The sequence below is a fragment of the Micromys minutus genome (genome assembly GCF_963924665.1).
Source record: "Micromys minutus genome assembly, chromosome: 6".
In the NCBI taxonomy this organism is placed as follows: Eukaryota; Metazoa; Chordata; class Mammalia; order Rodentia; family Muridae; genus Micromys; species Micromys minutus.
In genome coordinates, this window is record NC_137975.1 from 29,464,727 (window position 1) to 29,492,670 (window position 27,944).

The window sequence follows — 27,944 nt, forward strand, 5'->3', positions numbered from 1 at the left end:
GTTCTCTGTGCAGTCCCAACTATCCTGAACTCACGCTTTAGACCAGGCTGGCCTCAAACTCAGAACTCTACCTGCCTCTGCCTCTGCCTCCTGAGTGCTGGGACTAAAGTTATGCAACACTACCATATGGCTAGGGTTTCTTTTAAATTATTAAACTGGAAAAATATTTCATAAAATTAGAAACACAGCAAGCTTTACTTGGGGATAGGTTTGTTTACTCTTTAGGATGCAGCCTGATGGAAGTACACAACTGTGGAGGTATACAGCTGTGTGGAGGTGTGCAGCTGTGTAGAGGTCCGCAGCTGTGTAGAGGTCTGTAGATGTATACAGGTGGGCAGCTGTGTACTAGTGTGCAGCTGTGAACAGGTGTGCAGCTATGTAGAAGGTGAAGATCTGTGTATTTGTGTACAGCTGTGTAGAAATGTGCAGCTGTGTAGAGATGTGCAGCTGTGTACAGGTGTACAGATGTACACAGCTGTGCAGATGTACACAGGTGTGCAGCTATGTACAGGTGTGCAGATGTACACAGGTATGCAGCTATGTACATGTGTGCAGATGTATACAGATGTGCATCTGTGTACTAGTGTGCAGTTATGTGGAGGTGTGCAGCTGTGTACAGGCGTGCAGATGTATAGAGGTACATAGAAAGCTGTGAGAATGGGTACAGAAGGGACAGGAAAACCTAAACTTTTAACTGTGAGGACCAGCTGAGTTTTAAGGAGCTTCTGGGAACTAGAGTAACAGTTTCTCTGAAGATATCAGATGACAAATATATCAATTTAAACAAACTGGAAGGTGGGACAGTTAGCAGTGACCATAAAATATGGTGGAGAGATGTGCTGCTTGGCATAAATGCATGACAGCTGTGACTAAATAGGGAACATAGCCACACCCCTATTGATGTGAGGAGCTTCTGATACTGTGGTTAAAATATACTTATTAGAATTGTAAGGAATATTCTTCCAAAGAAAAGTTGCAAATTCCCAAGAAGTAACCTGAGCCCTCTAGGATGAGGAACCAGAAAATGACTAAAAGTGAACAAACAAAGCCTTGAAGATGGACACAAATGAGAATGCAGATTAGAAAGACAAAGAGGGACTATAGCGTGATAGCATCCACTTTATAATGTGTCACAATAAATGACCAGGAGCTAGAGACATAAGATCTTACAGGGTAAGATCACTGGCTGCTCTTATAGGGTCCTGAGTATCCTTAAAATCCAGTATTCAGCTCTTCTCAAATGTTTTGAATATTTATTTGGAAGTCTTCACAGAAGAGCCTCACTGGATAGCAATGCTCTTTTGTTGTAAGGAGAGCAGATGACTTTTTTTAAAAAATGAAGAACAGTGGTTTTCCTTGTTCAGCACAAGAGTAATCCTTCATAGAACTCAATAACATGTCTGACATGCAAATAAATTTCTCCTTGCAAAGCCTTTAAGGTCTGGCCCCTAATCAGATGAGCTGGGCACCGTTTACAGCATCATTTGCCTCTTCAGTACAAAGCCATGTTTAAGCCAGGAGACAGCACAGTACCACCCATTAAAGAAGTGGAAAGATTAAGCAAACTGATAGCCCCCCACAGCACCTAGGATACAATGCAACTCAGGGGCAGCCAGAAGCAGACATCAGAGGCTGGACAGAAATGCTACTGTGCGCACTCGGTCATCCTCCACAGCACAGAGGCAGCTCAGAGACTGCTGTAAGACTCTACAAAGCTTTGACTTCTTACCAACAGCGCAGCCTCCTTCTTTCTTCCTATTTCCAATAACAAGGTTCTCTAATTAAAAACTAATCACAGGAGAGAACTCGAACCCTGGTCCTTTTCTATTTTTACTGTCAGTGAAAACCGAAAAGAGAGCCAAGGAAAACCCTGAATTCTCTCCCTTAGCCTCCACCACCTTTGGCGAATGGTGAGGTCTTCTCTCCAGTGAGGTGCTGAGGGGGTGATTTGTTAACTACATCTCGAGAACAGTAACTAAGGATCTGTAGAGAATCCTTATTTGTCTGCTTCTCAAATTCCTCTTCCCATTTATAGCCTGGCTTAAGCTCCAGCAGCTCAAACTGACATCTCACCTCTGCAAAGTCTTATTTAACATGAGGCTGTGCCACAGGGTTTAACATGCAACTGTTTTTAAGCACTCTTTGCATGTGGTAGTCAGACATATAGTGGAACTTTAATAGAGTTTTAATATGAATTAAAGTCTTTAGTAGAGGAATAATCTTCCCCCAAGTCATGTGTTTCCTAAACACGGACATCTTTATTCTAGATTGTTTTCACTTACCTAACCCAGGCTGATCTCAAACTCAAAGCCACCCTCTTGCCTCAACCTTATGCTGCCAAGAAAAAAAATGAACTAGTCCAACTTTGGAAAACAACCCAGAATTAACGTATGGTGCACAACCATGCTCACGGACCACCTTTTCAACTTTTAGGCACAAATGAAAAAAAAAAGTTTTTGCATATGCATACTAGTAAAAACATACAACAATATCATGCAAGTGTTGGACCAGCAAATAACTGTAAGCAACCTCAACACAGCCACTAAATTTATAATATAGATACCTTTGAAGAATGAGTAAAAGGCATTAAAAATATGAAAAAAAATATTTTAATGTTAAATTCATAAGCTGTGCACTGGGCTTTAAGGACATTATAAATAGATGTTTATAATCTAAACATATGCCACATGGTTCTTTCATTTAAAATTTTTTTAAACGCTGGGGATCAAACATACTGTCTCACACATTCTAGGTAAGCACTCTCGTCCTCTGAGCTATCTACGCCCAGCCCTAACATTTCCTTCCATCTTGAAATATGAATGACAACCTGGCTTCCGTAATGGCTATGACGAGCTTGTAGATCGCATGAAAGGGAGAAGACTAAGTGCTTTCCAGGCTGAGGATCACCATTAGGACAAACTAAAGTTGGCGAGGATCTGGAAAGCGGGCATGCCTGGCGGATAATTATCCGTGCATGTTCAGTGGAACTAGAACACTAGGGTTAGGGCCAGGCTTAGAAGAGGAGCTGAAAGATGACCCACAAGTTTGGAAGGAAGAAAACTGGCCAACCAAGGTAAGAAAGCACCACCATCATTCTCCCGGCCACGGGGAACGTGGCTGGCCTGCCTCACTGACTGCATGTGTGTTATAAACCAATCACTTCTTTTGGTACCAAATAGAAGCAGAGCTTCAGTTGAGACATTCTGTCCAGTGAGTGACAATTCTGCTCTCCCTCTTAAGCACTGCCCCCACCCCCAGTCATCCTTGGTTATGGGGAAAGAGCTGTGAGCATTTTCAAGTCTGAGAGTAATGTTAAAACGGAACATTAATGTTGAGGTTTGGTCTACTGTTATATATAGTAATGTTAATTCTATACACAAAGGCCTACAAGTGACTTCTCCTGTTTACAAGCTTTAGTTGTGCAAACCTTGTTGCTTGATTTAAAACTATTGGTTAAAATAAAATTGGCCACAGCCAGTTGCTGGAGGAATTAGAGGTAGGAGGTTTGGAGTGACCTGGTTGGAGGAGAGACTAGGGGAGAAGGAGAGAAAGAACGGGAGATAGGAGGGGAGAGGAACCATAAGCACACGGCCAGGAGAAACAGCAAGAATCTGGGGTACACTGCTGGGGAGACAGCCAGGCCAGCAGTTAGAAGAGCAGATTAGTGGTGACCCCCCCCCCACCCAGTAATTGTCAAGCTAAATAAAATAACCATAGTCTGAGTCTCATCTATTTGTAAGCTAGCTGTGGATAAGCATAAAGTGTCTGTACTACACATTAATTTCTATGTATTAGAGCCACATATATACAGTGAGAAGTGGACAGATCTAGCTTGGACCTTGTGCAAACATGATATGGAAAACTTAATTTCTACCCTTGTATTACCTTCAAAATAAGTGTTTAAAAATGCAATTGTCTTTCTTAGGATTCTCAAACCATAGTTCCATGACCCAAATCATTCCAGAGATTGTTTTCCTATCTAATTTTTAGACACTACAATTTCACATTAATTTACACAGTTAAAAATCATCTTACCTGCACTTTTTTTAAAGCTACTGGAACTTCATCCAGGAGACAGGACGCTCTATAAACTTCACTAAACTGTCCACGTCCAATTTTCTTTTCTATTCGGAAGTTGGCTAAAGTATTGTAGCCCATATCTGGTCGTAATGCCTTCTGTAATTAAAAATAATACAAAAAGAGTTTCAATCACAAAACATACATAAAGGCATATGAATTATGGATATGAAGATGTGATGTACATGGTATATACTGCCTACAGTAAAGTTGCAAACATCCCACGCCAACGATATTTTAGTTTCTTGAAAATAGAGAAGGCAACTGAAGATGAAACTTCAGTCCTGGGGAATCTTATACTATAGGAGTTGTGGAGGGCAGGTACTAAAATGAAATATAGATAGATAGATAGATAGATAGATAGATAGATAGATAGATAGACAGACAGACAGACAGGCAGGCAGGCAGGCAGACAGAGATTTTATATGTATATATATTTTATTTATATGTATATATTTTATATAGATAGATAGTAGATAAATAGATAGATAGATAGATAGATAGATAGATAGATAGATAGATAGATAGATAGACAGACAGACAGACAGGCAGGCAGACAGAGATTTTATATGTATATATATTTTATTTATATGTATATATTTTAGATAGATAGATAGATAGATAGATAGATAGATAGATAGATAGATAGATAGACAGACAGGCAGGCAGACAGAGATTTTATATGTATATATATATTATTTATATGTATATATTTTAGATAGATAGATAGATAGATAGATAGATAGATAGATAGATAGATAGATAGATAGATAGATATTATTTAAATCCCAGCACTTGGAAGGCAGAGGCAGGCAGATCCCTGAGTTTGAGGTCAGCCTGGACTACAGAGTAACAGTCAAGGCTACACAGAGACACGCTGACCCAATAAGAAGAAAACAAACAGAAGAATGAAAAGGCTGAAAAAAAATAGTAAATCGAGGAAAAAGAAGACAGAGGAGGAGAAGGACTTTGATATTTTAGATAAGAATTTTCGGTAACTTGACTTTAGGTCACATACTATAGGTCAGACTCAACCAATCTTGGATTTCTCTGGTCCTTGTCCTCTTCAAAGAGTCTGAGTTGAAATGGACACTGTTCCCCCAGCCAAACACACACACACACACACACACACACACACACACACACACACACACATACACACACACACACACACTTAATCACCTATTCCAATCTGTCTACTAATACATACAACAATTTTTAAACTCCTGACACTACTTCAACTTCTGGAAAACTAATGAACTAGCTGAATTTGTAAATAAATGAATTAATAATGGCAGGCCGTTTACCATTACACTATTATATATATTATCTTTGTTAAAGAAACTGTTTCATTCTTTTCTCATTGGACATTTTAAAGTTTTTTTTTTTACACACTACATTTTGATCACACTCTTCCCCCCACCCCCATCCTCACAGATTCACCCTATGCTCACCCAACATGATGTTCTACTTTCTCATCCTCATAAAACCAACCCAAACCAAAATCTCCAAAGACAAGACCACCACCAAACCATAACAACTACAGAAGTGTCACATACAGAATAACCATGAAATCCATTTTGTGTTGGCCAACCACTCTGAGGCTGCCCTGGAATGTGGCTCATCTCACTGAAGAAAACAGATTGCCCCTCTCCTAGCAGCCATTCACCTAGTAACCTCTTGGTTAGAGGTAAAATAATTCTAAACTTTTTTTTTTCTTTTACTGCTAATCAGTCCAAAAGCAGAACCATCAGAGATTGTTTCTGCTCTCAAACAGCTTGCTGAAAATGTGATGAGAGAGACAACCAAGATTTTAGGCAGACAAAATGTAACTATTATCATCACTCCTTTGTGGATTGGCTCTACAGCGATAGGCGCTAACACAGCTAGGGACTCAGTAATCTGAACAATTAGTTACAATAAAGCTAAGCCTTAGTGGAACACCTGCTGCCTTCAGATGTTGTCATTCCTCCATAGTCATGGGCATCTGGCTTTGATAACTCCACCCATATATAACACAACATGGTCTGTTTAGTAATGGTCTGCCCTTTGGGGCAGTGAAAGAGCTTCTTATTTGGGAGTTATATAAGACTCCTAGATTACTGGGTAAGTCCATTCTCCCACCCATCTCACACCTTGCTGTAACTATGACCTAAGGTCTGGAAAATGCAGCATTCCAGTGGGCCTGCCTAGTCACCCTCAAATGAACTGAACAGTGCAGACATATTAATGCATCCAAAGATGGCACCCATTCATAAACAAACTGCACCCAACTCCAACCCTTGTGCTGTCAAATGAACTGTGGGTAAGGCTGATAATGCCATGTCCTGGGCTTGACATATGAGCAGTACAGCAACTCCTAGCCTGGTCCACCCTATCTTGTTAATTGCATCTCATTTATTATACTGAAGGAAACTGTAAATGCCTCCTATGGAATTCCATGACGTTAAACCACTCTTTCTCAAAATGAGGTAGAGGATAATTTGCTAACTGTACATTACTCTTACTGAAAACCTCACTCTTCTTTTTTTAAACACCATTTTTGGCCCGGGGTGATAGCTCGTTAGGTAAAAATGCTTGCAATGGATCCAACTGGGCTCCCAGTTGATCCCAGGAACCTATATGGTGAACAGAAAGAGCAGATAGCCTCAGGTTGCCCTCTGACCTCTGCAAGTGCCCTGTGGCAAGAACACTCACATACATACAAGATAAATTTGAAGTGTAATAAAATATTGTCTTAAAACATATAACGCAAAACATAAAATCTACACATTCATTTGACCAAAGACCGTAGGATAAATCGTTATGATAATAAAAGAAATAATAGCAGTATCTACTAAAATCACAGAAGCTCCACTGTAGTACTTACTCCTTAACAGTCCCTACACATGAGGGGTTTATAACTCCTCTAATTCACTTTCATGACAACCAATTGCAGTTCTTATCAAGACAAACCTGCAGGACCTGATTCCCATCACACAGCTCATACTATGCTGCCCTGAGCACCAAAAAAGCGCCTACAATGAGACACCACACTATGCAACTCCACCCAATAATTCAAGATATTTCTGATTTCATGTATATTGAAATTGTCTTTTAAAAAGACTTTAAAAGTCTACTGTAAGAAAATATATACAAATCAAAGTTAGAAATTTGTCAGACTGCTCCGTTTTGAATTTTTATTGTAATCCCTGATTTTAAAATGTCATTTAAGACAACATGGCACATATTTTACTATGGAAATAGGTAAAAGTATCAATTTCAGATACAGTGGATGGATATCAATGTTTTTAAAACCTCTAAGCTTTTAAAAAGCCTCATTAGAAGAGGGTATTTCAATTGTCGTTTCTTTCCTGATACCAGTTTTTTAAGTTACTGACGAGGGTACTCTTCTAAGACTTTTGACGCCTTCCCCTGCACACGTGCTGTATGAGCTAACTTCCCATAAACACGACATTGTAATTAGGGTCTCACTAGTGCCACCCCTAGTGAACTGAATGTTAAAGACCTATTAGTGCATGCGTGTGGTGTGCGTGTACATGCATGTGCACACGGACAATCTGCAGCATCCAAGAAACACAGTTTCCTCTTTCGTACACACAGAACCCATTCGTTCACTTGATGTAATATTGCCAATCTCAACTTCGAAGTACAGCTTCATTACCAGAACTTCACCCTCTAATCCATATACTTTAAATCTGGCTGGCAAGTCTAGCTTCTGTCTGCACAATAACTTGACAAATATTAGCATGAATTGCTAAGGCAGTGTGACAACCACATGCTGAGAGCAAAGTCTCACTAATGTGTTTTGGCATGCAGGTTTGTAATCACACATTTACATATGCAATGACCTACATTTGCATGTCAGATCACACACTGTCTTGGTTTATTAAGACTGGGCACCTCCCTGCGCTTGGCGGCCAGAGTGGCGAGAGAGGGCCAGAGGGCGGTGTTTTTTGGCAGTTGAGGGATGACCTGCCACCAAGGATTAGGCTGATACGGCCTGAGCATTAGACACTTCATTAGACGTAATCTGTTTAACAGTGGGCAGTGTATGTAAACTTCACAGCCCATTTGCCGCACCTTTCTCCCCCCATGGCCTTTCTTCAAAGGGCAGTGCGGGTGAGTGACAGCCTGTCTCATCCGCTCCCATGTCTTGTCACGGAGTGAAGATGTGGAGAGCTGATGTGAGAAGGGACATAGCTGCACATCGACAGCTACCCCTGGGTCTCACTCCCTCGCCGAGAATTGTATAGAAATAAACTTGTGTGTGATGCGGTCCCCTCCAGGAGGCCGTCAGACAGGTTGGCATTGCACTCTGGTTGTGGTCACATGACAATGCATTCAGTGCCATGCTTTATTCTGATGAATTAAATGCCACTGCCAATCAGATCATATTATTGCTTTAAAAAAGGATATTAAGCGAGTCCCACTAAAGGGCTGTTTTTAGGAGCTATCTCCTTCTTGCACGACGTTCAACTACCCGTCTCAACAAGCTAAACGAATGGGCAAGTAGGATATATGTATCCTGTACATGTGTGCATGTTAAGTTGTACTAGGGGTAACAATAAAACTGAAACCAGCAGGAACTGGAAGCAGGTGAAAGCGCTTGCACTGACTGCTGCTGGTTTAGAATGAAAATGGACTCTCCCTCCCTTCTAAGGTAGAGAAAATGGCACCGGAGTGGCATCCACTTCAAAGGCCTTCCACTTTGACCAGGGTAAACTACAGGATGCCTTATATGGGAGAGACCTTTTAAAGTCACCTGTGCATCCTGGCCAGGGGCCCCACGCACCAGCTGCACATAAGCTCTGGCCTCCCTGTGGTGGTGTGCTTGCCTGTTCCCACCCCTTCTGAATAACTTCTTCACATGTGGCAAACCACAGCTGTCTCTGCTCCTTAACTCCATCCTTAACCTCTGTGAGATAACTGCCCTCAGCTCTTTCAGGCAGCCTTATTTCCTGGGTCCTAAATAGAGCAGCCAGCCATCTTGACAGCAGCCATTCAGTTCCAGAAAGAATTAGCTCTACAAACTCAGGCCCTACAATAAATTCCAGATCAGCGGTTCCCAACCTGTGGGCGCTGGTCCCTTTGGAGGAAGGGACCACACATCAGATATCTTGCATACCGTATCTACACTATGATACATAACTAACAAGTAACAATTATGAAGTAGCAATGGAATACATTTATGGTGGGGGTTCACTGCAATAATGTCTTAAAGGGTCACAGCATTAGCAAGGTTGAGATCACACTGGTCTTTGGTTGTTTGTTTAAACACATGTGCTTTTCCCACTATACACGCATTTTTCAAAATTGAAGACCAAAACCAAGTTCTTAGTTTATCACCAGAGGCTAGGTAGGAGAAAAATATTTACTAAGAGAAGGTTCTGGGAAATGCTGAGTGACATTTCGGGGCATTAATGGAGACTTTAACGGTGGTCCCTGTTGGGGTGATGTGAGAAACACTGAACACTACATTTCAAACCAACCTTGCTGGAAAGTCTGGCTAACCACAGACTCCACCGTGTTTTCACAGAACTCACTGGGAAGGGTTCTGGAGTTGGTAGCAGGGCCTAAGCTCAAATCCTAGCTTCTGTTTTCATTCTAAGCCCACGTTCATCTCAGCTCAATTGCATTTAACTTGCAGGACCTGGAATCATCTGGAAGGGAATCTCAATGAGAAACATCTGGGTGCTGCCGTACTCTGGGCACTCCTATAAGAGCTTATCTTAGCTGGGTTAACTGAGGCAGGGCATCCCACTCTGACTGAACAGCATCACATAATAGGCTGGACCCTGGGATGAATAATAAGGCAAATAAATGGGGGATCAACAAAATATGGCAATTTCTTAACTGTAGAAACCATGTGACTATCTCCTTCCAGTCCCTGACATAACGGGCTGCCACCTGGAACTGTGAATGAAATAATCCCTCTGTCCCTGAAGTTGCTCTTGACAGAGTATTTTATCATTGCACCAGAAAAGAAACCAAGACAGCAAGTCGCCCGGATCTGTTTCCCACTTCTTGTTGAAGAGGCAAGATCCACCCTCAAAGTACTGCACGTGGATGAGTGACCAAACACGGGGCACACAGAGCAGGAGCCAGCATCTCACCAAGGCCAGAATCATTTGAGACTCCCCAGGAGAATGAGCAGGAAGAAAACACAGCCCCTCTCTCGCACTGCTGTGCGTTCACAGACCCTTGTGACCTCGTGCACGGTAGCTGTCAAGATGACCTCCTTCCCCTAGGAAAGTGGAGTCCATCTGTCCCCATGCTTCATATATGCCAATGGTGTTCAGAGCATCTCCTAGTTCAGTGCTGGGTCTTACAACCAGAAGATTCATTACCAGGTATTCTACCCTGATTGATGAATGAAAACAGCCACACCCCTTAGATACAAGACTACATGGATGGCAACGCAGAACACGTAACTGTAGTCATTCTCCCCGAAATCCGTTTGACACTTGCCGTGATGAAGCTTCCAGTACATAAAAATGTATAAAACTTTGGTGGTTATATGGTTGGAGACTTCGTGTGCCGGGTAGTATTTTCAAACATTCATTTTCGGAAGAAACTTAAGCTATAATTACCATGAGTAACGCATCCACCCCTATATAAAGTGCTTCTTAATATCACTTTATTCCTAAGCAACAGCCACAACTCCTTACTTATTTGGCAAAGTGAAACCTGACTTGGAAGCACTTACGAGTATTATTTTTATTGTAACTTATTAATTGTACTCCCTTTCCCTCTCTCCCCAGTATATGGTGTGTGTGTGTGTGTGTGTGTGTGTGTGTGTGTATGTGTGTGTGTGTGTGTGTGTGTGTGTGTGTGTGTGTACATTTACTCAGAGGCTATCCTCTGAAAGAATTCTTAGATCCCAGAAAGTCATAAAAAAAATCATATTCGGCAACTATGAGATGAAACTCTCGAGTGAACGGTACTTTTCACATGTTAAATATTCTGAGCTCTTGTTGAGGCATGTCTTGCTGATTCGAAACACTCGTTTAATAATCTTGTTAACGACAGTAATTACAATGGTCTTCCCTACTTACGCTGTGTTTCCTTCACAAGGATACTTTTCACTTCTGAAATAAAATGTATTCTGTAGTTCACTGGCTCTTTTTAAATAATAATTTCATACGATTAAATTAATTTCTCTAATTTGCTCTAAAATTTGAAGGCAAGAACATGTACTGAGCAATAGCTAATCCAGGGAAACATAATGATAATTCTCTGTGGAGAAATCAGAAGAGTCACAGCACGGACTCAATAAACTCCCTAGAGAGAAAATTAGGTCCTGATATTCCTTGAGGTATTAGCAATGATCTACCACACAAGCCAGTACTAATTGCAATAGTTAACACCATTAATAAGGTTTTTATCATTATTGCAAACTCCTCTTATTGATTCTTGCTTTACTACTTGCCTAAAGCAATGGATTGGTTTAGATTTTATATTAATGCTGTCAAGTATCCTGTAAACTGACAAAAAGAGCAAAACCCTGAAAGTCCACCATTTTCCTTTGTGGCAATCTATGCCACCATCTGTCACTGGTCTGTTTTTCTTTAAAGGCACACTGCTTACCTCTAAACCACACAAGTAGGAACACCTCTTCTGACATGGCGAACAAACTCTGATATATATTATTTCCCAGAGACCTCAGTAGAAACCAGAAGAGGAAAATAAAATGCCATGAACACTAGTGGTGCCCAACTATTTGTGATTCTTCTTATTTGAAAAAGTGTCTCCCTCCAATTTCTTTATGTCAAAAGCAACCCATCCCTAAAGTCTTCTAGTAAAATAGACTTGACATCTGGTTTTAAAGGTATGCCATTTCTTACTCTGTAGAGTTTGAAATTTAAAGAAGAAATGTACCAAAGAACAGGGAAATGACTGACAGGTACATCCAACATACAACTTAATGTTCTAAGACCTGGCATTTGCAGTGTATGAGCATTATCAATTCTATTACCCTTTATAGTAATTACTATATCCTACATGACTGAATGAAAAATACTGCATCTCTCCCAAGTTATCACAAGCAGGATAATTAAAGCCATTGGCACCATCTCCCCTACTTTACCAGCTACCGTTGATAAAACTAAACAGAAGGAAAAGCCCATAATACAAGCAAATTCAGAACAAAGCAGACTGTCTTTAATATTGCTCATTTATCCCACAATACAAGCAAATTCAGAACAAAGCAGACTGTCTTTAATATTGCTCATTTATCCCACAGATGTTGAACAATGAAGAAGCGGTAATACTGTGACATTAGAAACCCAGCACATACGTGGCAGCTTTTGATGTTTACTCTGTACATTAACACACTATGCAAGGAAACAATAACCTGGGTGCATCTGCCTTACAGTACACAATCGAGGGACCATTCTGCTGAGATTAAAAGACAGAGAAGGAGTCTAGAGGCCGAATTCAGTAGCAGGGGACTAGGTAAGCATGTGGTGGATCAGGGTCTGATCCGCGGCACCGGAAAACAAAACAAAAAGACTAAGTTTGATATGTTCGAGAAACATAGAACTGTGCATCAGAGCTATGACGGAGCTGCAAGGAGCAAGGGGAAAGGGAGAAGCATGGATAATATCCCTGTAAGTTTTGCCTGACAAGAATGTTGGATTTGGGTTTTAATCGTGGGAGCACTATGCTGTGTTCTAGGACACTGTGTAGATGCCTAGAGGAGGCTTTGTGGGAAAGGACCTGGGAAGCAGGAGGAGTCTGGGAAGGAGTATGGGCAGAAAGAGATGGACTAGGCCTGGCAGTCAGCAAGATGAAGGGTAGGTGGAATCAGGAGGAGCCAAGGGATCTGCCAGCCCAGAGGACCAAGAAGCAGAAAGACACCAATCGTACTGATTTGGGGTTGAGAACACTATGGGCAGGAATCATGTTTACTGAGATAAACTCGGCTACTTGAGAAACGGTGTGTATATAAGATTGATCATAAAAATGTAATGAAGGAAAATGTTCGCTCTAGCAAAAAAAGCAACAAACAGATGGCAGTAGTCTGTGGGCCAAGACAGTTACTGACACATGCTATAATCCCAGCGTGTAGACAGTGACATGGACAGTGGAAGCAAGATGGTCCGCTTCAGCTACGCAACAAGTTTGAGGATAGCCTCGACTCCATGACACACTGCATCAATAAACAAACAACCTGACAAATTTTTCCAAGATGTTAATATGTGTGTTTCGTCTACAAGCTGGTATGTGCATTGTGTGAGTATCTGGTGCCCATAAAGGCCAGAAGAAGGTGCTTGGCATTACAAATAGCTGTGAGCTACCATGAAGGCGCTGAGAACTGAGCTGTGTCTTCTGTGGGAGCAGCACGTAGTCATCTCTCCAGCCCCAAGATGAGGACTGTTGACAGCTATCACTGTGATTTAACATCAATACCATCAGTCACCCAAGGTTAACTATTGCTAAGCAATAGACAGACAGAAAGCTGCATTTCAACTCTGCAAAATAAGACTATTCTAATTTATTGACAAGGACACTTAAGTGAAAGAACATAAACTTAATCCTGGACAGCTCTCCATCAGTGCTCACAATACACACCCACAGGGAACAGTCTCTACTTCCTTCTAGTTTCTAACTACAAAATCAAACCACTCAGACTTGGGGGAGATGCAGAGATCACGCCTGGACCTTTTATCGTTGTTTGATAAGGGATCCTTCTCGACAGCTCTGGTGACCCTGTAGCTCAAGCTGAGCCGGACATTTCAGTCCTGTTTCAGCCTCCTGTGAGTATATACACAAGCACCACCAAGTACCGTGCTATTGACTTCTAACAAACCAATCCACACATGACACGTTGTTTTTCAGACTTCCTACCACAGGGAGATTCCAATTATTCTAGAAAGACATCAACTACTGAAGAGAAATTTTAAGTCCAATGTGACCATTGCAACAAGAGCTAATTAGTAAACCATATGCAAATTATGGGTCTTATAAAAAAACTGTATCTATTTTGTTGGGAAAAGTAACTTTATCGATCAAATAAATACATAGCTCTAAAAAATTCTGGGATATTCTTAAGCATCAAAATTGTCCTCAAATATACAGAGATTTCACTGCAGCGATTATTAAAATCATAATTCTGAACTTGGCTGGATAGTCTGATGACTACCAGTCTTATCCTTACCCACATCACTCTGAATGACTTCAAACTCCAAGAGATCAGACAAGAGAAGCTCAACCTCTAAAAGTCTCCCACACTTCTCAAAGCATGCCCTTTGAAATACGAGGAATGTTTACTCCTAAGTATGTAAACATGAGTTATCAATCAAAAATCAAAGAGAGTTCAATCACATTTTCAATATGTTGAAATCATCTTTCATTTGATGGACTTCTTAATATTGTATCACTGAGTACAATAGCTCTAAGCACTGAAACCCATATAATGTAACACTTCGGCACATACTGAACTGAAGAGGTTAAAAATGAAACTTTCCATTAGTGATAATTATCCATGCAATGAGCACATGCTAATTGCCTATCATCTTTCATTCATTAATATCAAATATGATATATAATGAAAACAAGCCAGGCCTTACCAAGCCTGTAATTCCAGCTATGTGGCAGGCTGAGACAGGAGGTTTTTGAAATTCAAGGCATGCCTATAGAGTGAGGTGAGGGCCAGCCTGGGCTGGTTAGTGAATGCCTGTATCTGAATGAAATATTCATAAAGGGCTGGACCTGTTACACAGTAATTCAGTATTTGCCTAGCATATGTAAGGCGTGTGATTCAATCCCTAGCACAAGTATGGAGTTTAAGAGATAAGACAGGACAAGAACTATATAAAGTGTGTGTGTGTGTGTGTGTGTGTGTGTGTGTGTATGTGTGTGTGTGTGTGTGTGTGTGTGTGAGAAGCATACTATCTTTATTGCAATGATCTTTTTATCTTATGAATTATCTAGGTCCACTCTTATAAGACTTCTGGAATCTCTGTTATGATATCATAGATTCACAGTAATATAAAATGTAAGAGCTACACTCGCTAGACCCCATCAGTGAGCACATATCCTTACAAACCACCTGAACCCTCACACTGGAGAGAAGAGAAAACATAGGTTTCACAATATGGTTGAATCAAAGTCCATAGCTGGCAAAGGCCAAGATGCATCGGAGAAGGAAAAGGTGACCACAGATCTGCAAAGTCGTATACAAATGCAGAACTCACTCCAAGCCACAGAACCCAGAAGGAGTATGACAATGTACGGTTTTAAAAGTGGATTCTTACTGGACAGAAGCAACTAGAAGTAATGAAGTGCCTGTGCTCAAGAAAGATCATAGTACTAAAAACAAAAACATTAAATATAGAGAATGTGAGAAGTTGGATATATCATTCAGGAAATTCTGAAGATAACTATAATATATAATCTATATAAAACATGATTTAAAGGTGACATTTGAAAAGAAAAAAAGATGGGCTGATTTGGAACCAAGCTTGTATTTGTTTTAAAAAATATGTATTGATTTACTACTGTGTCTACCATAAAACTAGTAACACAGTTTACAGTCTAAAACAAGAAAATCAAAGAGCAAAGTTGACAATGATAAAACAATAGATTTTATAGAAAAAAATATGAGAACAGAGGTGTATTCGATGGTTAGGAAGGTTCAGTTTCACTTCATGCTTAAAGAAGGTCACACAAATACAAACACACACAACCACTTCCAATATACGGGGAATGAACAAATGGGAAATTACATCTCGGACAAGCACAACTTTACACTGGTTATTGAATGCTGTGCGGAAGAGATGGAACAGGGCAAGACCACAGAGGAGGCTGTTTCAATACAACAGAGCCTCTGGCCCGGTGGAGGGAATGGAAGCAGTAAGAAATCTCCCAATTTAAAAGTGTTTTAAATATGATAAATCAAACATAATGAGCGAAAAAGGAAGAAGCCAGCGATGATCCAGCTGCAGCCGCAAGAAGGACGGACTGGCCACAACTGGTTTCCACACGGGAGAGGTAAGGCGGGTAGGACAGTCCCACCGTGGGAAGGCCGTTGGGCATATGAATTTGGGAGAAGCAGGATTCCGGGCTCAGATGATTCCGGGAGTCATGTTTGTGAAACGTGAAAACGGAATGGATAATGGGTAATGAATACAAATGGGCACAGAAGAGATGTAAGAAGTAAGCCCTAGGGAATCCATTATTAAGATGGCTGAAGATGAGGACAGAGGGTAACGGGAGGCCAGTAAAACCAGAGGGGAAAACAGATGTATGCAAGCCAGGAGAAAGAAGGGTTTCGAGCACTAGAGGATAATCAATTATTTTCCCGTGTAGGTAGCAAGATGGAGCAGCTCACATGGCCCAAAGGGGAGGAGCTTACACCCTGTAAATTGGAGGAAAGGAAGATGGAGACTTGAGTATAAACATCACTTTCTAGAAAAGTCTCAACTGAGTAGGGGGTAGTACAGGATCTAACTCTACCGAGCATTCTGCCAGGTGAAGGCAGTTCCGTAGGTTCATCCCCAAACTACAGGCAGACGACCTTGAGGCAGACCACCAGAGCACAGATGCTACCTAAGAAATGTGAGAGTGTTCAGGACCTGTCAGCTGAGAGTGAGGTCAGGGGATGATTTAGAGTTGTAGCAAAGAAGAACAAAAAAACAGGGACCGTTAGGAAGATGGATAGAATCTTCCAGACTAAGTCTGTGATCAGGGAGAAGCCTCAGGCTTTACTCAAGGATCAGACCACAATGCTCGATTACAGCCAGCAAAACTGTAGTCAAGGCTAACTTATTCTGTGTCTATATCCATAAAACCTGCACGAAGTGAGCACTTAGAAAAAAATGACATCACCTAAATTGCTATAAAGACTTCCCGACCTATAAGCTCTTTTCCATGCCTATTACAAATACCTTCACAGCACAAATTTATCAAAGCGAGCAGAATAAACCTTACTGCTCGGGGAATAACTGGCAGATAAGCTAAAGAGAAAAAAAAAAAAAAAAAAGGCAGTGCACTGATTGTGAGCAAACCCTGTTGCGTTACTGTGAGCCACCAGGGGGCTACCTTCCTCCTGCCCAGTCTTCAGCTCCTGGGCATGTAGCAAGGGGCCCCTGACCTCCAGCATCCTGCTCACTTTATACACTCAAAATCCCTAGTGGATACTAGTTGGTGCTGCCAGGAAGCATAAAACGATGGCTAGCTCACATTGGGGCTAAGAAGACTCTAAAATAGTGCCGTCATAGTCTGCAAACTGTCAAAGCACAGACAGTTCTTTACATACAGTTCTGGTGTATGTTTCCTTTCGCAAACAGCCCAGATATTGCAATATTTCAAATTATTTTTAAAAAGCAGAAATCTCCAGAACTCAAGCTTCTAATAATTACTAAAAATCAATATTCTTAGAACTTCTTAGAACTGCACTCTGTGATCGCTGATGTATAATGTTAGAATTAAAAAGTAGACATGCAGCATGACCCTTCTCGTTTAAAAAAATCTACGCATGAGAACAGTCATAAGCTGTCATAAACCTCTGCCAAAGTGTAAATATAAAACTCCACTATTCAAGAGTAATCTTTTACTTTTTCTGTCCCCTGCCTTTTATAGACTCTGTATTAGAGGAGGAAAATCTGCTGTCATACAAGAGGCTTGAGCAATGAAATCCAGAAGAATCAAGTGAAATGTGCATTCACTGTTCTCTAGACGGTAGTGCTTACTACCAAGGGAGGAGGAGAGAGAAAGCTAAAAAAAAAAAAAAAAAAAAAAAAAAAAAAAAAAAAAAAATGTTGCCTTAACGTCACAAGAGCAGCAGTAATGTAAAACATAAATAAATAAAAACACATAGGTTCCATATTCTAAACCTTAAGTACAGAGGGACTGATTCTGCACTAAAATGAGGGCACACATCCCAGGCTGTGTGTGCTCTTATAGGCACCTCTCAAACAAGGAAGGGAGGAGCCATGCTAAGAACGTACACAGCTCATCACTCCAGAGGGACTGGAGTCTGACACACAGAGGGTGCGGGCTTCTTTAGATTTCTGTTTGTGTCCACACTTCCATTAGCATTACAAAAGTGAAGGAGTCACTGGGCTAACCATATGTTTCCATATCACCCCCATTATTCAGTCCAATGGTGTGGAACAAAACAAAGGAAGGTTGTCAACCCTAAGCCCAGACTGTCCTTCCCTGTCTTTTAAAATGCTACGCAGAGCAGGAACATTTCCCAAAGACTTAATAAGCAATAACGCCTATAAGCTCTTGTCAGGTAATCTTTCTTGCGCTGTCTCACACCATCGGTCTGAAGGCAGAGAGGAGGAAAAAGGAAAGCTCCTCCCTTCCCCCCATATGCCACAAGGCAGCCAAAGCCGGGGATGACACTTGCCGATTTCCCACAGGGAAAGCAGTCCACCCACACAGGAGCAACAGCAGGAAGCAGAGACTAAAGGACCGGTGTGAAAAGAAATGCAGAACCGGCTCTAGGATTTTGAAATTTAGACTGTGTGGCTGCCTAGTGTCTCATAAGAAACCGATTACTTTCATTTCTGCCTCCTACTGCCGGCCGACCTTTCCTGGTTGGCAAGTCAGTAGGAGGCCAAAAAAAAGGGGGGGAGGGGGTTTCTTTGAAGCACAGGACCAGTCAAAACTGTGAACTTCAAAATCACAACATGAACTCCCTAATTTTTAGAGGTGTTCTTTTATATTGTCTTTGCTAGGAACGGTGCGTTATGGAATAATGGTGTCTCAGCGTCCATCCTCCTACACGCTGGCATTGAATTAGGTACAGCCAATACCATTTGCTTATAACAATCTTGATCGTGTAACTGAAGACCATTGCCAAGTTACAGAAAGACTTGATAAAGCCAATCCTGAAAGCAAGTGTCCTTCCTCTAAATGGTTTTTCTCAATACGGAAAACTCAAGGACAGAGAGCAAAGCAACACAAAGTATCCTGAGAACGAAGCAAACACGCTCCTTTTCAGGACATCCTGACTGGCTTCAACTCGGTATCTAACTGAGCCGCAGTACTTGTAAAACTAAGAGTTCAACGGTGTCCAAAGTAATGTATCCTTTCCCACAAGGTTTTAGCCTAATAAAGAGAGCTAAGGAAAATGCCTATACTGACAAACAAAACAAAGATAACAAAGACTCGGGAAACCCCAGAAGAGAGATTGAGATCAGCCATCAAGTTTCCGGGGAAGACCGGAAGATCCGACAGGCCCTATAGCCATGCTGACGCTTTAGCCGGTCCCGGAAGAATGGATCAAAATTTAAAAACTAGAGATCAGGAGGGAGGGTAGGACATAGATGACTTCACGGAAGCAGAAAAAGAGTTTTCTGGAGGCTCCGTGTCTGAGCTGAAGAGAACTGGGAGAAGCCAACAGATGCACCGAAGCAAATGAAACCACAGACCAAGCAGGTGTGGAGACCAACCTGGGCACTGCGCATGCTCGCCTTGAGAGCCAGCGCGCACTTCTCGGGGAAGCCGGAGCGGACACTGCCACAAACCCACTCCGCTTCAGACTTCACTGGTAAGTCCTCTCGGGTCCTCAACACTGAGAACCTCTGAGTAAAACCGCGGTCAGGCCAGTGGAAGGCCAGTGAGGACTGCTGTTGAAGACCTCTCCATAGGCGGAGAAGTGCCTGTATGAAGGACGGTAGCGACCATGAGGTACCACGTCGGAAAGTGGAGATCACGACTGTAACCATCCACTGCCTATGGGGCTTTGCCAGCTGCCGTAACAACAAATGCAGGGAAACTCCAAGTTGAATTTTAATTTGACATTGTTTTACAAAAACGCCCTTTCTACTTCATTTTACACTATAAGATATAAGGAATAACATTAAAAAAAAAAATACTTCCAGCCAGAGAGGGAAAGAGAGAAAGACAGAGAGAATGACAGAGTGAGAGAGAGAATGAGAGAGAATGAAAGGAGGAATGAATGAATGAATAATGAAAGTCAGAGCAGCTAGCCAAAGCAGAAGAGGGTATAAAATGCAGAGACACTCCCAAACGCTGCCCCCCCCCGCCCCGCCCAGACTAGCAGTAACCCTCAAAGCTAAGACATCGATGAGATGAAATTATGAGGAAGAGCTGGCCTCCTGTCCTGTTTTATATGAGGATGAAGCATTGGGAAGCACATAGAAGCCAGTAACTCTGACTACAACTTGGAAATCCAAAACGAACACTTGGCCGCTCCTTTACGGCAGCCGTGAATTTACCCCACGCGTTTAACAGCGAGAGACACTTATCCCTGCTTAATTAAATTACCTGTGGCTGGAACTGAGGAACAGGTGGCCCTTGCATTCCTTGTGATTGCTCATCCATCCTGACTCAACTGGGACTTCAGGATCCTGCAAAACGGAAACGTTGAAATTTAAATAACGAAATCATTACCAATTCACACCACTTCCACAGGCCCGACACGTGCGGAAACACGATAGATTCCTGCAACGCTTCCGAACGGCTCACTGACACTTCTACTTCCATTCCTGCTAAACCCAGGCTGTTTAGTTCACATAACCATACACCGGCATGCCGTTTCCACTCCTCCAGGCAAGCCGACCAAGGACAGCCCTTAGCATGCTTGAGAGAAGAGTAATAGCACTGGAAGCTCCCCAGACTCAGCCTCAATGCGCGGCAACCCTAAAATGTATCTATTCTTTACATTCTAAAATTGCTTTTCTATATCAAATCTTTTATTCATTTATTTTAAATTTCACTTTAGAATATCCTTTAAAGTAAGGCAAAAAATATTCTGGATATAGGTCATTTGTACTGAAAATTCAATCTTCAGACACATGCGTTGTCTAAAACCTTCTCAGTGGTAAACAGAAATTCATTTTAATGCAGTCTAGATAATCAATCTTGTCTCTGATGAATAAGCTATTTATGAATCAGTTCCCTATTGTTAGTTCCCCTTTCTATTTATTGAATTTAGACTGCTGTCTGAAAAAAAATATATATATTATAATATATTTTAATTATGTTATATAATTATAATATATTATACATATTAGTATATTATATATATATAATAAAAATGGTTTTTCTTATGAATGCCCAATTGTGCTCTTTTCAAACAGTGCCCTTCACCATGCCACAATGCCACTCTCTCATCTCCATCTTGTGTCAAGCAACTCTGTACACAGAGACATACTCTGTATTCACAGGGATATGTCAGTTCAGAATACATGTAGATATTTCTTGGCATTATTCCTTGAATACAGCATCATAAGCTCACAGAGTGTATGAGAAGACATGTGTAGGTTATATGAAGCTATATAATGGCTTGAAATACACACGCCCTAATTTATATAAGGTTTCCTAGAGTACCATCAGATTATGGTACCCGTGGCAAATCCGAAGATCCTGAAACCAATTATCCACCCGTGCCAAGGGGACCATATCTGTTTTAGCTTCCCTTTCCTTTCTGTTGAGAGACCTGTTTGTCTATGCTTAAACCTCCTGTCAATGGGCATCTGAACTACAGTGTATTAGGTCCAGAGCTACTGCCATATGTAATACAAAACACAGTACTAACTAGCAACGCTTTATAATAAAATAATTGGGGTGCAGGAGAGACAGGGTCTCTCTACATAGCCTTGGCTGTTCTGGAACTAGCTATATAGACCAGGCTGACCTTGAACTCACCTCCCTCTGCTCCAGAATGATGGGATCAAAGGTGTGTGTCACCATACCTGGCTTACTAAACAATCTTGATAATCAGGCATGATGATGCACACTCGTGGACCATACCACTTGGGAAGCCTGAGGCAGGAGGATCACTATGAGTTCCAAGTCAGACAGGGCTACATAGTGAGAATTGGTCTCAAAGCATATAAAAATAAAAGTCCTTATTCTGCTTACATATTTAACTTTAATATTAATTTCAGAATATGTCTGATTCCATTTCAAGTTTTCGAGATTCAATTCTGTAGTTGAAAATAAGAAACAAGCCAGGCAGTGGTGGTATACACCTTTAATCCTAGCACTTGGAAGCAGAGGCAGGTGGATTTCTGTGAGTTCGAGGCCAGCCTGGACTACAAAAATACCAAGGAAATAATAATTAAGTCTACAAACTTATGAACATAGAATATTTAATTTCTTGCAAAACTGGTTTTCAGTTTCAATACACTGGTATTTAATATCTTTCTCCACATTATTTCCTCTCTTATGTTTTTATTACATTGTAAAAGCTGAAGATTTTCATTGTTTTCAGAATTTATTCCATATGCTAAAAATGATCATATTGAAATAGATTCTTGCCTTATTGCAATAGCAGCCCCTCTAGTCCAATGAACAAAAATAGAAGAAAACATCCTTTTCAGTCCCTCATCTCAGAGGAAAGACATTAATAGTTTCAATGATGTCTGAGCATTACATGAAATGTTAGCTGTTTCATTTTTATTTCCTGTGTATACATATTTTGCATGTACACCACATGTGTACAGTACCTGTGTAAGCCAGAATTCCCTGAGACAGGAGTTACAGATGGGGCTGATCTGCTATGAGGAAGCCGGGGACTGAACTCAGGTCCTCTCAAAGAGCAGCCAACGCTCTTACCCACGGAATCATCTCTCCAGCCCAAAACTGCTCATTTTTACTATCTGCCTTGATCTATTTGTTTCATGATGTAATTATTTTTAATGTTGGCTTTGAGTTCACATACTAGTACTTGAAGAGGAAAAGAGAGAAGAGAGAAAAGAAGGTAAAGATGAAACCCAACACTGAAACCAACATTTCACATTTGGTGTCCACAGATGGTTTCTTAAGCCATCCCACAAAGAAACTCTCCTTGGTCAAAGAGCTCTATGAAACATTTGTTTGTAATATTAAACCGTCTCTGAGAGTCACAGAAAAAAACCCAACCACTGCTTTTTTTGTTTTTAATTTGAGGCTACTGAATCCTGAAAAGTATTATGTGAAATTTTTATTATCCCACAGCCTGACTGATCCAGTAATACACTGAGAAATACTGTTAAGTCACAATAAAGTATTACCATACACACGGATACCTGGCACTACCCATGTAAATACAAGTAGGAGAGAATGAAGCCAAGGAAAAAGGACCTTAGAACAACTCTGAAAAACATAAAGGAAGCCAATCAGAGAGTCTTCAGTTGAAAATGAAAATCTACAGGATATATTAAGCTCCAGCCAAAAGCACAAATGCCATGTCATTTTCTTTCCTGAGCTATGACATGGCTCACTGCGTCACTGAGTACCTGGTCTTTGTATAAGGCTGTTCCTGTGAGCAGGATGCGCATGTACCACATCAAGCCTATGGAGATCAGGGAACAACCTTGGGTGTGGTTCTCACTTAGGATATCGTTTGAGACAAGGTGGTTACGAAGGTACTTAGCCCTCTCAGCCACTGGTCACTGTCTCTTTCTGTCTCTCCCTCTGTCTCTGTCTCTCTCTTGTCTCCCCCCCCCATCACTCCCCCCTCTCCCCTCTCTTGCTGTTAGGGCTCTGGGGTTACCTGAGTTCTGGGTTTCTAAATTCAGGCCTTCACACTTGTGCAGCAAGTGTTTTTCACACTTAGCCTTCTCACCACTATTTCGTCTTCTAACTAATCCTGCATGACTGAAGCAAAACACGTCTAATATGTGAAATGTGTTTAATGTACATTTGATCTTCTAGACTACAAAGTCCATTTCAAATACTTGGCTCAATGTCTGAAATAAACAGGCAGCTGGGTGGATATTTAGTCAATCATTACATATGTACTTGTTACAAAGACATCATGTGATTATTGATCCTAATGAAGCATAAAGTTAATAATGAAAAAAAATTATCAAACTCAACTAATTTATCATTAATCTTTAAGCCAAAATGGGAAATGCTGTTACTAGAAGACCCTGGTTGACACTGAAAATGATGAACTGGAATAAGTAACAGGTTGAAATGAGAGCCAGAGAAAGAAAAGAACACATCAAAATACAAAACAAACCAAAACGCAGCACACTGTGCATGGAATTTCAAACTCAGATTTGAAATTCAAACTCAGTAATGGGTGATTACTGTCAGAGCAAAGGTTGGCTTCAAGGAAGAAGGAAGTTCACCATCAAGCTAGGCTGTGGTAGCACAGGGTAGCACAGGTCTTTAATCTCAGCACTAAGGAGAGGGAGGAGCAGGAGGACCTCCAGTATGGTCTACATAGTGTCTCAGACTAGCCAAGGCTCCACAGTAAGACTCGGTTTTCAACAAATAAAGAGCTCACCCTCTTTGAAAGACACTATAACAAGCAAAAAGGCTAGTTCACAGGCAACGAAAAACCCCTATGAAAGAAAGGATGACGTTCAGAAATGCCTCATGCAACGTAACAGCATTGCACACTTCTAAGTCCTCCACGTTTGTGTTTAATAAAGGTATGGTCTCTGGTTTGAAGCTCTCAGTAAATCTGTGGACTCTGAATATTATGCAAATGTGATCACAGTCAAATTTATATCTTTATGGTGATGCCCTTCCTAATCTCTGAGCTATAAATGGCTATGGCCAGGTGCCCTGCGTGACATGTCCACCATGGACTCTGTCTTCCACGTCCATCTTTCCTGTGTTCACACACACTAGTGTCGCTCACTCCAGCCCCACAAGTTACAAATATTTGTATCTCCTGACTTGACTGTCTGAAGATCCTAAAAGCAATGTGTGTATATAGATTACTATCTGCCTGTATTCTACATACTGAAATTTAAAAAAAGTGTTAAATATGTGCTAACTTATTTATAAATTATTCTACTTACATAAGATACACTGTATTTAAACATAATGTATTTTTATAAAAAAATGCTACATTTTTCAGAACCTTAGTCACAAGCTCAGCGTTTAGCTGTGCAAAGGTCTCTGATACCCACACAGATGTGGCTTCTGCACTAAATCAGGTGATGTGTTATTTATCTAAACAGTACTTAAAACCTAAACAATATGCAACTGGCTTTCCATAATAATTGCTTAATAATTGTGGTTGAAAAGAGAGAAGCATTCAACAGTCATTTTCTATTGGTCCTGGTAGTCACCTGTGATACAACATCAAACCTGACAGGCAATAAACTCGGGGTTAAACTACATCATGGATTCTGCACTCTAATCAATGAACTTCCACTCTCTGAAAATCCAGTTGTCCACCTTGCCCTCTGACACATAGATTTTTGTAATACTGGACATCTGAAACATTTTAAATCGCTGAGTTAGAGGGCTTTTCAGTGGCAAACATTCCTTTATGCTTAATAATTAAGATTAAAAAGATAAATAGCACCAACTAATTTAAAAAAGGGTTCATTCATCTTTAAATACCAGTATATTGTTACAATGATGAACATAAGTTTTCCAGTATTCTCACTAAAAGTTTGAATTTCAGTTGGGTGTGGTGGCACACACCTTTACTTGTAACACAGGGGAGACAGAGGCAGGTGTATCTCTGAGTTTTAGGTCAGCCTGATCTAGAGTGAGATCTAGGACACCCAGAGCTATGTAGAGAGATCCTGTTTCCAAAGTAACAGTAGTAGTGGTGGTAATAATAAATAATTAATAATAACAATAATAATTGAATCTTATTATTGGTACAAGTTAAGTTAGTAATTTGCCTTCATAATAACTTTCAAGAAAATATTTACAAAAATTTCTCAGGCTAATCACAGCTGTCAATCATTCCTCACCCCCCCAAAAAAAAAAAAGCGCTCCAAGAAAAGCAGCTGTGCCACCTGGTCACCTGTTCCTCAAACACCTGCAAGAACATCCTTCCTGGAGGCTGTGATCCCATCAAGTAGTGTTTTAAAGCTTTGTCTCATCACAGTGCATACTCAAAGGCATGCGGTCGAAGCTTGAGATTCGATAATACTCTCACCTTCACTTCATTTCCGTCAGTTTCTGCGGGGTACTGTGTTAGATCTCGAACCCAAGACAAATGTTCTTATTAAGCATATTAAAGCAGACCTAGGCAGCCAGGTTCTCCCAGCATCCCTCAGTCCCCACCTGTTACTAGTTAGGCTAACATAGTCTGCCCTCAGCTCTCCAGCCCAGGGCCTGGGCTGCCCTCCCCCAGCTGCTGTTCCTTATATAATCCAGATATTTGGTTACCTGGCCCTTCACTCTCCGGACTCCCTTCCTCCCCTTCTCTTTGAATTGCTCAGGTCAGCGCCATGTTCACGCTGGACTCTCCCAGAAGTCTCTGCTTTTGGCTGTGCTCTCCTCATATCTAAAAAAGCCCTTTTCCTCCACATAATCTAGGAGCAGTCACGTTCTTCCTTTATCGTTTCTTTTTTTCATTCAATTTGGAGCAGGAGGGGTGGGCTCATCTCTGGCAAGTAAATGTTCCAGTATGAGACACATCCCCGGCCAAAATCAAGAACAGTTTCAAGTAAAGCCTACATTTACAAAATAAGAGCTTACAGCCATGTAACAGATAAAGGACACAAAAAGCAGGGCATTTTGCCACTGAGCTGATAATGTCTTTTTAATAAAAATTATCTGATCATGAGAACCACATAAGAGAATCTCAAGGAACTGACCATATATATCTTCTGTCCACAGACAGAGTGTTCAACATGTTGGCAAGGGGTGCCCAGTCAAAAATCTAAAAGCCAAAGCTGGAGAGATGGCTCAGTGGTTAGAGTCCTTGCTACACAATCACAGGAGCTGGAGTTCAGACCCAGTTCCCATACAAGCCTAGTGTCTCCTGCATGGCTGGCGCTCAAGCACAAAGTCAGAAGACCAGAGGATCTCTGGGACTTGCTGCCTTCCATCCCAGCTGAGAAAAAACAACCCTTCATTCAAATAGAGATCCTGAATCAAAGGAAGAGGTAGAATGTCAGACACTAGGAGACGTGAAGCCCTCTTCTGACCCCGATGCACATGCAAAGGTAAAGGTACACGTATGTATACACACACACACACACACACACACACACACACACACACACGTTTGCACGAACGTACACAAATAAAACCCTATTTTAAAATCTCAAATCTATCCAGCTATCTCTCTCATTACTTTATCCTGTTTCCCCCCCATACGGAACCTGCCGTGATTAGTATTTTATCTCCAAGGTGTGTCTCTGTTTGCCTGCCTGACCCTCAACAGCTTGGCCCTACCCATCTAGCCACTTTCCACGAACGCTGAAATCCCTCTGTCCCCGAGATCTACTGATGAATTTCTGGCATCCGAGCCTCTTGTTTACTATCCTCTGGGTCCAGAATCTCCGAATACTTGGCTCCACACCAAGCGTACTCTAGCCAAGGTTCCACGGGATCCCTTTCCCTCCTGTGCATTTCTCGTATCCTGGATACTCAATTTCTGCACAGCCCTTTTAAGAATCTGTACTGCTACCCCTATGTTTGTTTACTACGGATCATGTCTATCACAATGCAAACAGCAAGAGCACTGCCATTTTGTTTCTTACTAGATTTCTCAGCTATTAACGGACATTCTGTGAGCATGGTCGTGTCTAGTGAAAGCGGAACGGTAATGTGGACCACAGCACAGATGTTGGCTTTCCTGCAAGGCTTATCATTCCGTGTCTGGGACTTGTAAATGATTAGATTTGGCTGGGAGTAGAAAAAAAGACTTACAATTGATTGCAAGATATTTGCTAGGAGGAGAGAGCATATGGTAGTGCCACCAACCAAGTAACAGATGGGAAGTAGAAGCAGGTGGGTGTCAGAAGAGCACAGAACTGGATGAGAACAATACAGGAAGACCATTCTGTGAATGGCTAGGAGAAAGCTCCTGTACAGAAAGCTCTGTATAGAGTCTGTGGAGAATCAGAAGCCAATATATTGTCTTGCAGTTTTCAAAAGCACTCCTGTTTGTTACTGGCTAAAACTTTCTTCTGTGGTTGAAAACAAGCCTTGATGTGCACTGAAGCTCCCTGGAAAAGCCATATCTG

The 27,944-nt window shown here is 41.3% G+C and overlaps 1 protein-coding gene across 1 annotated transcript in view; it reads right to left on the reverse strand.

Moving 5' to 3' along the window:
* NEK7 (NIMA related kinase 7) overlaps positions 1 to 27,944 on the reverse strand; it is a 124,059-nt gene that overhangs the window by 50,356 nt on the left and 45,759 nt on the right. The window contains exons 2-3 of the mRNA XM_080918590.1: positions 20,326 to 20,408; positions 4,036 to 4,176 (exon numbers count right to left, since the gene is read on the reverse strand). Coding sequence (XP_080774716.1) covers positions 4,036 to 4,176; positions 20,326 to 20,382 — 198 coding nt within the window. The 5' untranslated portion in view covers positions 20,383 to 20,408. The remainder of the gene's footprint in view (positions 1 to 4,035; positions 4,177 to 20,325; positions 20,409 to 27,944) is intronic.